This window comes from Erythrolamprus reginae, chromosome 1 (genome assembly GCF_031021105.1).
Source record: "Erythrolamprus reginae isolate rEryReg1 chromosome 1, rEryReg1.hap1, whole genome shotgun sequence".
Classification (NCBI taxonomy): Eukaryota; Metazoa; Chordata; class Lepidosauria; order Squamata; family Dipsadidae; genus Erythrolamprus; species Erythrolamprus reginae.
Window position 1 is genome coordinate 279,526,331 of NC_091950.1, and position 15,101 is coordinate 279,541,431.

Genomic DNA, 15,101 nt, shown 5'->3' on the forward strand with positions numbered 1-15,101 from the left:
CTGAGGGAGCGTAAGCTGTTGGCATCCCAATCTGTGGCATGGCCTGACTATGTGATGAGGAGGGCCTGTCAGGCCTGGTGATAGGCGAAGGCAAAGGTGGAGGAGGAAGATGTGATGCCTGCCTGTCAGGTGACCAGTCCCTCTCAGTTGCAGTCCTTGAAACCCCATTGGCATAGGAGATATAGCTGATGGAGGAAGGGGTTGAAAGGGACATATGGTCAATCCCCCTTGAGTGGGGGGGGGACAAGGCCGCTTCTAGACGTTGTTCTAAAGCCTTGATTTTCCTCTCAGCCTCACGAATAGAGGCGCCCGACTGGGAAGACTTGGTCTTGGTTTTGCCCAAAGACTTTTCCTTTCCCTTTGAGGGAGCCTTCGGTGTTTGGGCCGGCTCCTCCCTGGGCCTCAATTTGATCAGCCATGGTTTAATAAGGGGCAGCGTACTCACAAGAAATCCACAGATCAATAACCGGGCTTTGCACGGAAACCTCGCTCGCAAGTGAGGTCTGTGAGTGCCACTGACAGCAACTGACAGCCAGTCTTTCCATTGGCTGTCGAGGCATCATGTGACCCGCTCACGCTATAACTGGGCAAATTACAAGCCCCACAGTCACTGGCATACTTGCCCCGGTTCGCGCCCTTTTTAAAACGCCGGGTTAGTGGCGTTCGCGCCTTCGGGCGATCAAAAATGGCGAGCGGGAGAAACCTGCGCCTCAGAAGCCGGAGCGTGATGGCCAGCAAGGCAGCGACCCCTCTACCTGACTCCCGGGGGTCGCTCTCCTTCAGGGGAAATCCCTTATGGCGCGAGGAATGCCGCCGCTGTGCTCCGCTTCCCAGAGCCGGAGCGATCAGCTGTGAAGCGGCAAAGGAAAAAGTGGCCGCGGCTGCGGCAGTGGTGCCAGCGTCTTGCCGCCCCCCGGCAATGGGGAGGGACGGACCCTCCCAACCTGGGGTGTTGGGCTAGGTCTGGCCACGGGGGGTCAGGGACCTAGAGCCCCGTTGCTCCCTTCTCAGGGCAGTACCCGCGGGGGAGAAGAGGCCCCATAAGGAGGAAGGGTGGGGGCGCTGCCCGCGGAGGGCAGAAAACCCCAAGCCGATCACGAACCTGTGTTGAAAGAAAGAAAAAATTACAAAGGTTCAAACATCAATTTATTTTACAAACTAAACTTATACTTATCCCGGAGGAAAAAAACTCAAAGTCCTTATCCTCGACTGAGTTTTTAAAAACTGCTTCTTGGGGCAGCAAGGGGGCGGTACCTAATTATTATGTAATTATGTTAATTTAAAACTCAGTCCTACCGATAAGACTTGAGCTAAACCCATGCTGGACTCTCCTTCCAGAGGCATGGGAGAATCTCATGTATGCACACATCTCCATTTCCGCCACTGGAATGGTGATCCCAAGCTTACCAGGGCAGCCCAATACGGGGTGTGTCTTATACTCCAAATGTAGCTTTTACTTAGCTTTTTTTCAGCCCTAAACGGGTGCTAGCATAATCTTTGCTTTGCAGCCCTAACAAAGTGGTAAAGAGTGAAGCAGATCTTGGTGCTTTGTTTACTACTTTGCTAGCTAAGCCATCTTCCCTTTGCCTGCTTTTCTCATTGTTTTTCTCTCTGAAGAGAGAGAGAAGTGAAGTGTTTTAGAAACTTGAGATAAAAAGCAGCAAACTAATATGTTGAAGCTGACCAGACTAAGGACTAGCCAGATGAATATACCGAGTAGGCATATTATTTTTTCCTTAATTTCCCCCCAAAAAACTGAAGTGCGTTTTATACTCTGAAAAATATGGGCATATTGCTTTTGGATCTTTATTTACATTATACTATCCCAAATGGAACATGGCATTTTTTTTCCTTTTGACTTGAATAATATTTTGTGACTTGATCAAACACATGAACATGGATTATTCTTTCAGTGTATGCTGGGACTAGCATAATTGTATGATATTAAGAAAGAACAAGAAGCTTAGAACAACTTTCTTCTCATAGAATGGACCCTAGTTATATGAGTATCTGAGACAATCTCTTCCCGCAGGCTGAATAGAAAATGGCTTCCTTAATTATTCTTTTAATGATAGATCAGATAAGAGGGAGTCTGTTGTTAGTCTGTTCCCTTGTTATTATTATTTTATTGAACTTTTTTTCATTAAAAATACTTCACATCCAATTTTCCCAATCTCGAGACATCAATCTTCGTTTTGATTATCCTAATACAGTGATACCTTGTCTTACGAACTTTATTCGTTCCGGGATGAGGTTCGTAAGGTGAAATGTTTGTAAGATGAAACAATGTTTCCCATAGGAATCAATGCAAAAGCAATTAATGCGTGCAAGCCCAAAATTCACCCCTTTTGCCAGCCGAAGCGCCCGTTTTTGTCCTGCTGGGATACCCCTGAGGTTCCCTTCCATGGGAAACCCCACCTCTGGACTTCCATGTTTTTGTGATGCTGCAGGGGAATCCCAGCAGGGGAATCCCAGCAGCGCAAAAATGGGTGCTTTGCTGGCAATGGAACTCCCAGCGAGGGGAGCCTCAGCTAAATTGCAGCATCGCAAAAACACCGAAATCCAGAGGTGGGGTTTTGAGGACTTCCATGTTTTTGTGATGCTGTGATTTCGCTGAGGCTCCCCTCGCTGGGAAAACCCAGCTCTGGACTTCCATTGCCAGCAAAGTGCTTGTTTTTGCGCTGCTGGGATTCCCCTGCTGGGATTCCCCTGCAGCATCGCAAAAACATGGAAGTCCAGAGGTGGGGTTTCCCATGGAGGGGAGCCTCAGGGGAATCCCAGCAGTGCAAAAACGGGTGCTTCGCTGGCAACAGAAGTCTGGAGGCGGAGCTTCCCAGCAGCGGTGGCTTGTGTTCATAAAGTGAAAATAGTTCAGAAGAAGAGGCAAAAAAATCTTAAATCCTGGGTTTGTATCTCAAAATTTGGATTGTCAAAGGAGAAGAAATGTATGTTTGCATGGTTTTAGACCAGATTTTGCTCCAGGCTTGAAATTAGCTGAAGCACTTTTTGACTGGATGAAAGCGAACGGCGTTCAAATTGTTTTTGATAACATAGAATGTGTTCATTCAGGTGTTCCACATAGAAATCCGGAGAGGCAAAAGACATTGTTATGGCCTTGGCCAGTGAGAAGAAAGCTGAGATGATATATAAGTATTTGAAAAGTTGCTCTGGCCTGAATCAAGATGGAAATGAGATAAGAGTCCTCAGAGATCTCTCCCGAGAAACCTTGAAAGAGAGAGCTGCTTTACATCCAATCTCAAGCTGTTTATATCAAAGTGGAGTAAAGTTTACTTGGGTTTTCCCAGCTGCTATTCTGGTGTTCCAGGAAAATAAGATGTTTAAGACAAGATCACTGGAGGAGGGGAAGATATTATTGAACCAACTGGGCATCGAGTTCAGAGAAAGCGGTGCAGTTGAAGAGCCACAAGGAGCAGAAGGAGGTGAAGATTATTCCAGCAAAGATGAGGAGGGAAGGCAAAGGGAGGAGCAGTTGAAGGAGTTGTTGGAGCAGGTGGAGGCCAATAGAAGGGAGCAGAATAGAAAACCAAGAGCCAAGCACGAGAGGAGAGCGAAGAAGTGAAGAGTTGAAACTGACTCTGTCTCCTCTTTTTGGAGATATTTCTGGAAATTATTGTCAATTTTTATTCTCTTTGGGGGAGAGATGGGAAAAAAATAAAAGAAGGTATTTTTTCAATGGTTAAATAAAGGAGAGTGGGAGGGCGGTGTTTTTTTCCAAAATGTATTAAAAAGTGGTTGCAAGGGGAGCTCAGTGACGTAGGAACATAACCAGCAGAGGTGCCTCATGATTGGACAAGGGAAATTCTTGTCTTCCCTCTTCCTTGTCAAAGAGGCCTGCATGTGTCTCCTTACCAGCAAAGTAGCTTTCTTAGTCGCTGTCATGTCAGCCAAGCATGCACAAAGGTTTATGTGTCTTTCATGCGGGTAAGGTTATTTTGCGATTGGATCCAACGTTCTTGCCCAAGGTCAATAGCAGCTTCCACAGATCACAGGACATTGTCTTGCCAGGCTTTTGCACCCATCTGGTCCATCCCAAAGAGAAGCACTGGCACACCCTGGACGTCTGGTGGGCATTGCATATTTACATCAAACACACTGTAGAGCCGTGGATATCGGAATCTCTGTTCATATTGTTCAAGCCAGCTTCCATGGGACACAAAGTATCTCCTTCCATGGATCCACGGCAGGTGGATCTGATCAAACATTGCCAGGGCGTATGAGTCGCAGGCCAGGAGACCTCCTTCTAGAATCACTGCCCTCTCAACCAGGAGCACAGCTACTTTAGCTGCATGGGTGACTCAAGCGTTGTTGGAGGAGGTCTGCTGTGCAGCGACTTGGACTTCACTGACACCATTTGTCAGACATTATAGGAAGGGTTCTGCAACAGATCATCAAAGATTGAGGCCTTGTCAACAGTTCTGTCCCTCCTGTTGTGAATAGGCGGCTTGGGCATGTCCCATATATGGCTGCTATATACACCACGAGGGAGAAGAGGCGTTGATCTTACCTGATACGCCTCTTCTATGATGATGCATATAGCAGCCAGACCCTCTTAGGATGGCTTAGGATGTTGAGTTTGTTGAAGAATATATTTGCTATAGCACAATGGAGGCTGTCGCTTTGCTTCTTCATCCCGAAACTGAGAGACAAGGCAACAATTACATCACAAGAAGCTTTGACAGTCTCAATCCAATCAATGAGCAGAGAGGATTAACCTATGCATGGCTCCTATATCCAACATCATAGAAGAGGTGTAACAGGTAGGACCAATGCCCCCTTTTAAGGGAGCCCACTATTAACTGTATTTGATTTTTTCCATAAACTGGAAATAAACTCTGATTTTCAGCAAGGCAGTCATAAATTGTACTTATATGATCATGGGGCACTGCGAATGGCCAAATATGCAGGCTGGTTGCCAAGCGCCCATGACTGTGGAAGGAAATGATATCAGAATTTTGAAAGTTGATTGTAAGTCTCTTGGGGGTCCTTTGTAAGTTCAAATGGCTGCTAGGTGACTGGTTGAAAGTTGATGACTATCTGTATGTTCCTGCTTTGTAAAATCTAGGTTAATTGCTCCCGTCTAAAATAATTACATCTTTGAATATCTCATTGTTTAATATTTTTTTAAAAGGGTGTTACTGGAGTCATACAGTATGTTTAAATAAGCAATATAAAGAAGTCATGCTTGAATAGGGTGAATATCTGGCATATGGACGTGTGAAATCTTTAAATTTTTTCCTGTTCTTTTCCCCCCGAAATATAGATTCCTTTGGGACACTATTCCTTCCATCTGTAAGTATTCTTAAACTATTATAATATATACACCATGTTTCCTCCATAGCTATTATGTGCTTTTTCATTTGGCTAATTTGATTATATTTTATAGCTCCAAATTAGTAATCAGTTTATAGGTGTTATTTTGTTTCTTTAGATTAATAAGTTTGAGTCCCACTCAGAAGAACCTGGGAATTCAATCTGAATGTCTTTAATGCATACTCATTTTATGAGCAATCCCATATTGGAATGTTTTTTTGCCTTTGCGGAGCTGGGATGCCTGCGGCCTGCATGGCTGTATTCAGCCTAAGGGCCTCCAATTTGACAAGCCTGCTTTAGAAAATTCTATCAATGTGTGAAACGACTGCAATATTGTGGTCCTTGGGGTATTGAATAAGACCTCCTACACCACTCAACTATTAGGATTGAGATCCCTGTCGTAAAGACTAATAACTTTATTATTGCATAAACTCTTGTGAATTATAGTGCCTTTCCTCAGGCACTTCTTGTAAGAGGAATGCTATACAGTGATACCTCGTCTTACGAACCCCTTGTCATATGAACTTTTCGAGATACGAACCTGAGGTTTAAGATTTTTTTGCCTCTTCTTCCGAACTATTTTCACCTTATGAACCCAAGCTGCCGCCGCCAGGATTCCCTACCTCCGGACTTCTGTTGCCAGCCGAAGGCTCCCCTTGCTGGGAAACCCCACCTCCGGACTTCCGTTGCCAGTGAAGGATTCTCCTGCAGCATCACAAAAACACAGATCCGGAGGTGGGGTTTCCCAGAGAGGGGAGCCTCAGCAAAATTGCAGCATCACGAAAATACGGAAGTTCTCGAAACCCCACCTGCAGACTTCCATGTTTTTGCGATGCTGCAATTTCACTGAGGCTCCCCTTGCTGGTAAACCTCATTGCCAGCGAAGCGCCCGTTTTTGCGCTGCTGGGATTCCCCTGCAGCATCACAAAAACACGAAGTCCGGAGGTGGGGTTTCCCATGGAGGAGACTCTCCGGGGAATCCCAGCAGCGGAAAAACGGGCACTTCGGCTGGCAAAAGGGGGAGTTTTGGGCTTGCACGCATTAATTGCTTTTGCATTGATTCCTATGGGAAACATTGTTTCATCTTATGAAATTTTCACATTACAAACCTTGTCCTGGAACCAATTAAGTTCGTTAGACAAGGTATCACTGTATATTGGATAAACTCAATAATTTTGTGGAACGGGAAAGGTTGTGAAAATTGACGATAATGGCAATAAAACACTGTGCAGGTAGTTAAGAAAACTTAGATATGTTTAATTCCTAAGAAATTATATTCAAACTTCAAATCAATTCTAACTCTTTGGTTTTGCCAACAGAATAGGGAAATATATATTTCAGAAGCAGAGCAGACAAACGGGACTTGAGGTTGATTGGAATGTAAATAAGAAATTAATAGAGAGTGATATCATTTCTTTCTACCCTTCAGAAGAAAATGCCTGTCCGTTCTGATGCCAGAACAACTAGGCAGTGCAGGTTAACTCAGACTCATAATCTTAATGTATATCATATTTATGTATTTTGACTTTCGGCCATCTGTTTCTCCATGTCTCTAAGGATATGTAAACCAGTAGAACCTTTTCTGCCTAATGGCTAAGATGCCTGGCCAGTCATATTCTCGGTCCAATCTACCTTCCAAGATTGTTATTGTGGGGAAAATAGGAGAGGAAGGAGGATTAGTTTATGTTTTATTATTTAAAACATTATTTAAAAATAACAACAACTCTGGGATTAAAAAGAAATCAAATAAATAAAATAGTAGCAATGGTAATGAAATGAGTTTTCTTCCCCAGCTCCCATTGGACAGTCCTTATGCCGATTATGAATTATTAATAAATGGATATTCGAAAGGACAACTGCTTTTTTCTAATAATAAATCACTGCCATTTGTATCCAAAAGTTTTTCAGTCTTCATTGAGACTGACAAGAACATGTATAAACCAGGACAAGATGTGAAAATACGGGTTATTACTCTGCATTCTGACCTCAAACCATATAATACTCCTGTAAATATATACATTAAGGTAAGCATAGATTTAAAATTATTTAGCAAAGGAGAGAGTTCATGTGGAATATGTGAACATTTTTCTTATGCATTCACACCAAGGTATAGCGGTAGGAAGGTGATTTCTTGTAAAAGACACCCAAAATACCGTAAATATGTATTTGTACAGAGTTCCCACAATGGTCCAAATTATATGTTCTTCCAAACTAAATTTATGTTTCAGAACACAACTGATGTAAATTCAGGATAAAATTTATTGCTTTTTAGAAAAGAGCTACAGTGATCCCTCATTTTTCACTGGAGATGCGTTCCAAGACCACCCATGAAAAATGAATTTCTCTGAAATAGAGGAAAGATATTTTTAATGTATTTAACAAGTATTTGGACTTTTAAAACCCACCCTTTGCATTAAACAGTCATTCTATAATGTTTCTCAGCTGGAACTACATGTGATATCCTACCAGTTTCTTTAATAGAGTACAGTAGTACTGTAGAAGAATTTTATGAATTTTTAATGGATTTAAAATTTTCAATGGATTTAATGGATTTAAGCCCCCTTTGAAAACCCGCGGAGTAGTGAATCCGCGAACGATGAACTGTGAAGTAGCGAGGAATTACTGTATAGTAAGGGAATGATGAGTAAGAAATTCTTGGAAAGCATTAGCTTTCATTATTTACATGTTTATTTAAAGCATTTATATGCACGTGCAATTCAAACAACATGACTCTGGGTGACATAAAAGTATCATTCTAAAATTATTGACATTTCATTAGATATATCCATGGATAGAAAATGTTTTATCACCAGAAAATATGCCTCAGTGGCTTGATATGCAATGTACAGCAAGCCATAACGTAGCTATTGGTTTCAGTGAGTTGTGGTTAAACAAATCATAGCTAAGTAACACATGAGAACTTGGTTTTCATGTCTTACTTAGAGTAAAATATGAGAGAAAAATCTTCTGTAGAGATTTTTCTACAGAAATGAAATCTGCAAAAAAAAAGAGAAACAATTGTATTGAGGGTTTATAATGAATGATGAAATTCGTTTTCAGATAATGATAAAGTGAAAGCATTTCTGAAAATGCCACCGGAACTTCTAATCTTAACATCTGCAACCTTTTTGATTATCTAGTGCAGTGATGGTGTTTTGCCGGCGTGTTTCAACAGCCTGTAATTACAGGGTAATTAGTCCAGGAAGACACACACCACACGATAAAAGGAAAACCCAAAAGTTTTTATAAACAGAAAAACAGAAACAGATCCCTTTTTAAATGTCAAAGGGATTTTCTGGTACATACAAGGCACAGGTTAAATGCAATCCAATTGCTCACCCAATAATTGGGAAACTGAGTCCAATTCTAAAGTCCAGAGAGTCCACACACAATCTTGAACAGCACAAAAACCATGACCTTGACAAAACAATGAATAAGTTAAACTGCCATGAGGCTAAAACACCAGGCTGTGCTTTTATCTGTAGCACTAATTACAGCAGCCCCACCCAACCACAGGTAGCCTCATTTTCTCTTGTAATAATCCTTCAGTTGTTGTCTCCTATGCATTCCTCTACGCATGCGTGGATGTGTCATTAATTCTTGTTCAGAATCCAGGAATGATACAGATGATTGATCTCCTCCTGGGCTGTCTGCCAAGCTCCCCTCCTCCCTGTCACTCACGCCTCCTTGGTCAGAGGAGGCTTCATCGGCAGATTCCACTGGGAGCAAAACAGGCCTGCAGCATGTGGATGTCTCCCCCACATCCACCTGCACAGTCCTTGGGGCAGGAGCTGGGCCAGAGCTAACCACAACAGATGGTGAATCTTTTTTTGCTCAGGTGCCAAAAAGGTGTGTGTGCAATAGTGTGCATGTGCGTGCCTACACCCATAATGTAATGCCCTCCCACCAGCACATGTATGCACAAGCTCCCCCCTCTACACAAGCTGCCCCTCTACACATGCACACCAGCCTCACTGAACCCTCCAGACTCTATGCATGGCAAAAACCGGGCCCAATGGGCCTACTGGAAATTCAATTTTGAACTTCTGGTAGGCCCGGTGGGCCTGTTTTTCACCATCCACAGACTCTGGATGCTTTCCTGAAACCTGGTGCCCTCTGGAATCCCAAAAATCAGCTGGTCAGCGCACAGATGTATGCTGGAGCTGACATAGGACAATGCCTATGGGCATGCAACCTGTGGCACTCTTGCCATAGGTTCGCCATCACGGATCTAGTTCACTAATTGATAGTGACGTTTTCTAGGTGGATATTTTCTGCTGAAGCATACTTTGTTTCCACGAACCTATTTTAGCAGTCATATATTGCACTAAATTCTGTATTCTGAATATATACAGTAGTTTAACAATTTTTTTGTAAGGATCCTCAGCAAAATTTGATTCAGCAATGGTTGACACAGAACGGACAACTGGGCAAGATCGCTAAGCAGTTCAAATTATCCAAATATCCTCCCTTGGGTGAATGGAAGATAAAGGTTCAAGTAAATGTGAGTATAGTTAAGACATGTTTATATTTAAGGTAAAAGTGGGTAACCTTTTGATGATAACAATTAAGGAGGAGTAAAGGCTGCAAAGTGGGTGGGGCTAGATCCCATTTAGATTAAGCTCCAAAATAATTTTGAACAAGGTTTTGCCTTAGATTCAGTAAACTAAAGGAATTCAACATGCTTTGTTATTTTTGCTTGTGTTTCCATAGGATGAAGCCTTTTATCAATACTTTAATGTAATGGAATATGGTAAGTGATAACCCTCTGCTCTTTAAAATAGGTGCTTATAATTTTTTAATGGCAGAAGTTGAATACATTTTTAAATTTAGGAAGGCAATGATTCTTCCACAAAACTGAAATCAAGAATATTATTTACCATTTAAAAAACATGAAAATTATAATACTCAGATTGCAAGACTGTTCAGCATAAAGTTTAATAATTGTATCCTGACAGTAATTCTTAGGGTAAACAAAATGAAATCATTAGGTAGGACTTAAGTAATCATGATGAATTTCTAGTATGAACAAGGTCATATCCAGGTTTTAGTATCCAGTTGTTTGTAATCAGTAGTGGGTTCTAAAACTGATTGCTACTGGTTTGCGTGCATGCATGAGAAGAAGCATCCTGGATGAGTGGGCGAAGCCTCCCGCTGCTGCAGCTACTGGTTCATAGAACTGGGAGCAACCTACCACTGTTTGCAATGTTACATTTATCTTTTTTAATCATACATTTATTTTTATAATCATTAAATCATTCTGAGGTCTATCAATTCATTCATTCAATGAGGTCGTCTTTGAATAATAAATGTGTAGTGGAGGAGCACTCAAGCTTACTCTTTTTAAAAATATATATGTTAAAATAGTCTTTATTTATTATTAACATTCAAAATAAACAACATAGACACTCACAAATACAAAACTTACACATAGAAAAAATAAAGTATATACATATCATAAGTATAACAATTAATGAAAAGATGTCAACTATCCTGTTGACTAATGTTTTGAACAGCCTATATATGGCGTCTTATTTCATTCTAAACTTTCATTATTATAATAATTTTGTTAGTTAAGTGATTGTCCTTTTCCTTTTAAATCAGTGTAGCTTAGATTTAACAACAGTTTATATTTCTTTTATAGTTTACTTTTTAGGATTGTAAGATTACGTGTCTTTATTTCCCTTCATATTTTCTTCCAAATCGCATGGCATAATTTTTTTTTCTATTTTATATTTTTAAATAACCTCTTTGCTTTAACCAATCATTCCAGACTTTATAGAATTCTGTGTCATCTTTGTCCTGGAGTTCTAATGCCATTTTGTTAATCTTGGCGGCTTCATGTACCTTATTGATTAAATTTAATGTTGATAGTATCTTATCTGTTTTCCATAATTGAGTATATTAGTTTTGCGGCATGTATAATCAAGTATCTGTCTTCTTTTATTATTTTTTGTTTGAAAATGCCCAAAAGAAATAATTCCAGAATATATGGTATTTGCTTGTGAGTAATTTGCTCCAGGTATTTTTTTATTTTGACCCAAAAACTCTTAGCTGTAGTGCACGTCCACCAAGAGGATAGTACGTCCCTATAAACTGTTCGCATTTCCAACAAGTTGGAGAAATATTTGGGAACATTTTAACCATATGAACCGGAGGTAAGCGCCATCGGTAGTACATTTTATAAATATTTTCTTTATACGATGTTTCAAGCTTACTCTTTTAGTTACTTCAGATTCTCTATTATGTCATTTTAATTGTTATTGCTTCTCGGCCTTTTGACTAAGATCAAATATAATTGTTGCTTTTGGGTTTTTTCAGTGACACCAAGGTTTGAAGTTTCTTTAACAACACCTAAGTATTATTCTGTGCAAAGTAGGTTAAATGGTACTATCATAGCAAAGTAAGTAAAAAAATAAATATTATGGCATTGAGAGCTATATCTATGTTTCAGATATAAAAAGTATGTAAAACTTTTTGTAAAAGTAAAAAGTATGTAAAAAGAGTAAATTATTCTATTTAGATTGTTTCTCTGATTTGGAGGAGAAGGGGTGCAAGTTAGATTAAAAACAGTTCATTATTGTGTGGTGGCAGCAAAAAATATTCAGAATATACATCAGTGTATTACATATACTTCCTACTGTAAGTTTTATACTGTATATATCTGTATCTACACACACACACACACATACACACTGTATGTGTGTATGTATGTATGTATGTATGTAGTATGTATGTATGTATATGTGTATGTATGTATGTGTTTAATAATAAATGAAAAGGACAGCATGCGTATATCAGAAAATATGAATTACTATGTTTCAGTTTTTCACTGCATATGAAAATATGAATCCATATGTTGATGATGATTTTGTATTATTATTCAGTGAATGGAACAAAAGCCAGAAATTAGTTTTTGTAAAAAATGATATAATTCTCTGAGTGAATGTCTCCAAGGGGAGAATATTATTCTGATAGGCAATATAAATGCATGGCTAAGAGAAGATGAGTGAGTTACAAAAGATGTGATTCAGAAGTAAGAAAGATGAGAATGGTGGCTGCTTGGTGAGTATCTGCAGGAATGTACAGTGAAAAAATGTTTCATTTAACTATCACATTTACATAGCTATTCATCTCATAGTGAAGTTGCTTTAGGTTGCTTACAATAAAAACAGTTATGACCTCAAAATAACTACAATTAAAAATCATCAACAATATTTATAACAAGACAGTGGAGAAAATTTATGTTAAAAATAATGCAGCAATCTCATCAAACTGTCTCCTTGAGACCCCCAGATCTGCTGTCAGAGCTGTATTTTAAGGAAATTAAAGGTAGGCCGCTTTCAGAGAACAAGGACTCACTACTTGGAAGAGGTTCCCTGTTTTGGTCCCCCAGTCTCATCCCTTGTAGCTGGTGTCAGATGTAGTCAGGGCTCTGGTCTCAGGCTGCTGCTACTCAATGCCGAGTCGGTTGCTAACAAGGCCTCCTTGATCCGAAATTTACTCTTGGAGGAAGGGGCTGACCTGGCTTGTGTGACTGAAATATGTCTGGGTCCGGAGGGAGGTGTCCCTCTCTTGGAAATGTGCCCAAACGGGTTTCTCATCTTGCATCAGCTGCAACACTGGGGAAGGGGTGGGGGAGTGACCGTCATCGTCTGTGAGACTCTAAGCCCTCGCAGGGTCCCTGCTCCTGAGATTGTCGGGTGAGTCTCTCCTCTTGAGATTGGATTTAGGGGTTCAGGTGGGCTTGTTGTTAACATACATGCCTCCCAGCTATGTTGCAACAGCCTTGCCTGCACTGCTTGAGGTGGTAGCTGGTCTGGTGGTGGAGTTCCCCAGACTTGTGGTCCTGGGGCACTTTAATCTACCAACACTCGGTGAAACCTCGGAACTGGCACAGGAGTTCATGGCTTCCATGACAATCATGGACCTGACCCAAGTAATTCAGAGTCTGACTCATAGAGGGTGACATACACTCGATTTGGCATTTCTCTTGGAGCAGTGGAAAAATGATCTTGTTTTAAAGGGTATAGTCATCACAACCTTGTCATGGTCAGATTACTCCCTGTTGAGGCTTTGATCGACTAATCCCCCACCACAGGGAGGCAGAACCAATTAGGAGGTTCTGCCCTAGGCACCTAATGGACCCGGATGGGTTTCAGAGGGAGCTTGGGGAAATTCCTGACTCGTTTGTCCATAGTCCGGCCGAGTCTCTGGTGACAGTATGTAATAAGGCCACATTGGGGACTCTGGACCAGATTGCACCTTTGCGGCCTTTCTGAGGTAGTAGACTCTGGAGATCTCCTTGGTTCACTGAGGAACTCCAAGGGATGAAACGCCAGAAGAGACACCTAAAACAAGCATGGAGGGTCAGTAACTCTGAGTCTGACCAAACACAGGTAAGCGCCTATATTAGAACTTACCTTGTGGCAATAGAGGCGGCAAAGTCAGCGTACATTACCGCCCTTATTGCGTCTGCAGATTTTTGCCCAGCAGTCCTGTTTAGGATAACCTGCTCTCTCCTGAATAGGGAGGCAGCGATGGAGCCCTTACAGGGGCAGGCTGAGGAATTTGTTCAGTTTCTTGCAGATAAAGTCGCTCAGATTCAGAACGATCTGGGCTCCAATTGGACGATTCAGACTTAGGCGACAGGGTCATGTCTTAGTCCTGTTATTTGGGAAGAGTGTGATCTGGTAACCCCTGAGGAAGTGGACAAGGCCATGAGAGCTGTGTTTTCCTCTACCTGTTTACCGGATCTGTGCCCCTCCTGTCTGTTTTCAGCCAGTCGGGAGGTGACACGTAGCTGGATCCAGGTGTTTATTTAATGTTTCCTTGAGTGAGGGGTCATTCCTGCAGCCACTGACAGAAGTGGTTGTGTGACCCCTCCTTAAGAAACCGTCCTATAGAACTATAGGCCAGTCTCCAACCTGCCCTTTCTGGTTTCAGGACTGGTCACAGCATGGAAACCACTTTGGTTGCACTGATGGAGCATTGATGGATGATCTCTGATGGGCCTGGGATAGGAGACATTCCTCTATCTTGGTGCTCCTTGACCCTTCAGCAGCCTTTGATACCATTGATCATGGTATCCTTCTGGGACGACTGGAGGGATTGTGTGGGAGGCACCATTTTTTGGTGGTTCTCCTATCTGTCTGGTTGTTCACAGTCAGTGTTAGTGGGGGGGCAGAGGTCCACCCCATGGCCTCTCCTCTGGGGGTTGCCGCAGGGGTTTGTCCTCATCCCCGTACTATTTAATATCTAAATGAAGCCACTAGGTGAGATCATCCATGGAGTGAGGTATCATAAACATTCTGATGATACCCAGTTATACATCTCCACCCATGCCAATTCAATGAAGTAGTGAATATGATGTGCCGGTGCCTGGAAGCTGTAAGGATCTGGATGAGGGCCAACATGCTCAAACTCAACCCAGAGAAGACCGAGTGGCTGTGGGCATTTCCTCCCAAGGACTCTTTGATCTGTCCATCCATTGTTCTGTGGCGGGGGAACAACCTCCTCAGATAGGGTCTGTACCTTGGGTGTCCTCTTCAACCCACAGTTGAGCTTTAACCACCATCTTTTGGCTGTGGCCAGGGGGACCTTTGTCCAGGTTTGTTTGTTTTACTAGTTGTGGCCCTATTTGGACCAGGAGGCTCTACGCACAGTCACTCAGGCCCTCATCATCTCCTGTCTTGATTATTGCAACGCACTCTACATGAGGCTACCCTTGAAAAGTGTTCAGAATGCAGCCGCGAGAGCTGTCATGGGTA

General features: G+C 41.9%; 1 protein-coding gene across 1 annotated transcript in view; it reads left to right on the forward strand.

Moving 5' to 3' along the window:
* CD109 (CD109 molecule) overlaps window positions 1–15,101 on the forward strand; it is a 90,571-nt gene that overhangs the window by 1,917 nt on the left and 73,553 nt on the right. The window contains exons 3-7 of the mRNA XM_070764042.1: window positions 5,282–5,310; window positions 7,125–7,355; window positions 9,710–9,835; window positions 10,045–10,084; window positions 11,653–11,734. Of these exons, the coding sequence (XP_070620143.1) occupies window positions 5,282–5,310; window positions 7,125–7,355; window positions 9,710–9,835; window positions 10,045–10,084; window positions 11,653–11,734 (508 nt within the window). The remainder of the gene's footprint in view (window positions 1–5,281; window positions 5,311–7,124; window positions 7,356–9,709; window positions 9,836–10,044; window positions 10,085–11,652; window positions 11,735–15,101) is intronic.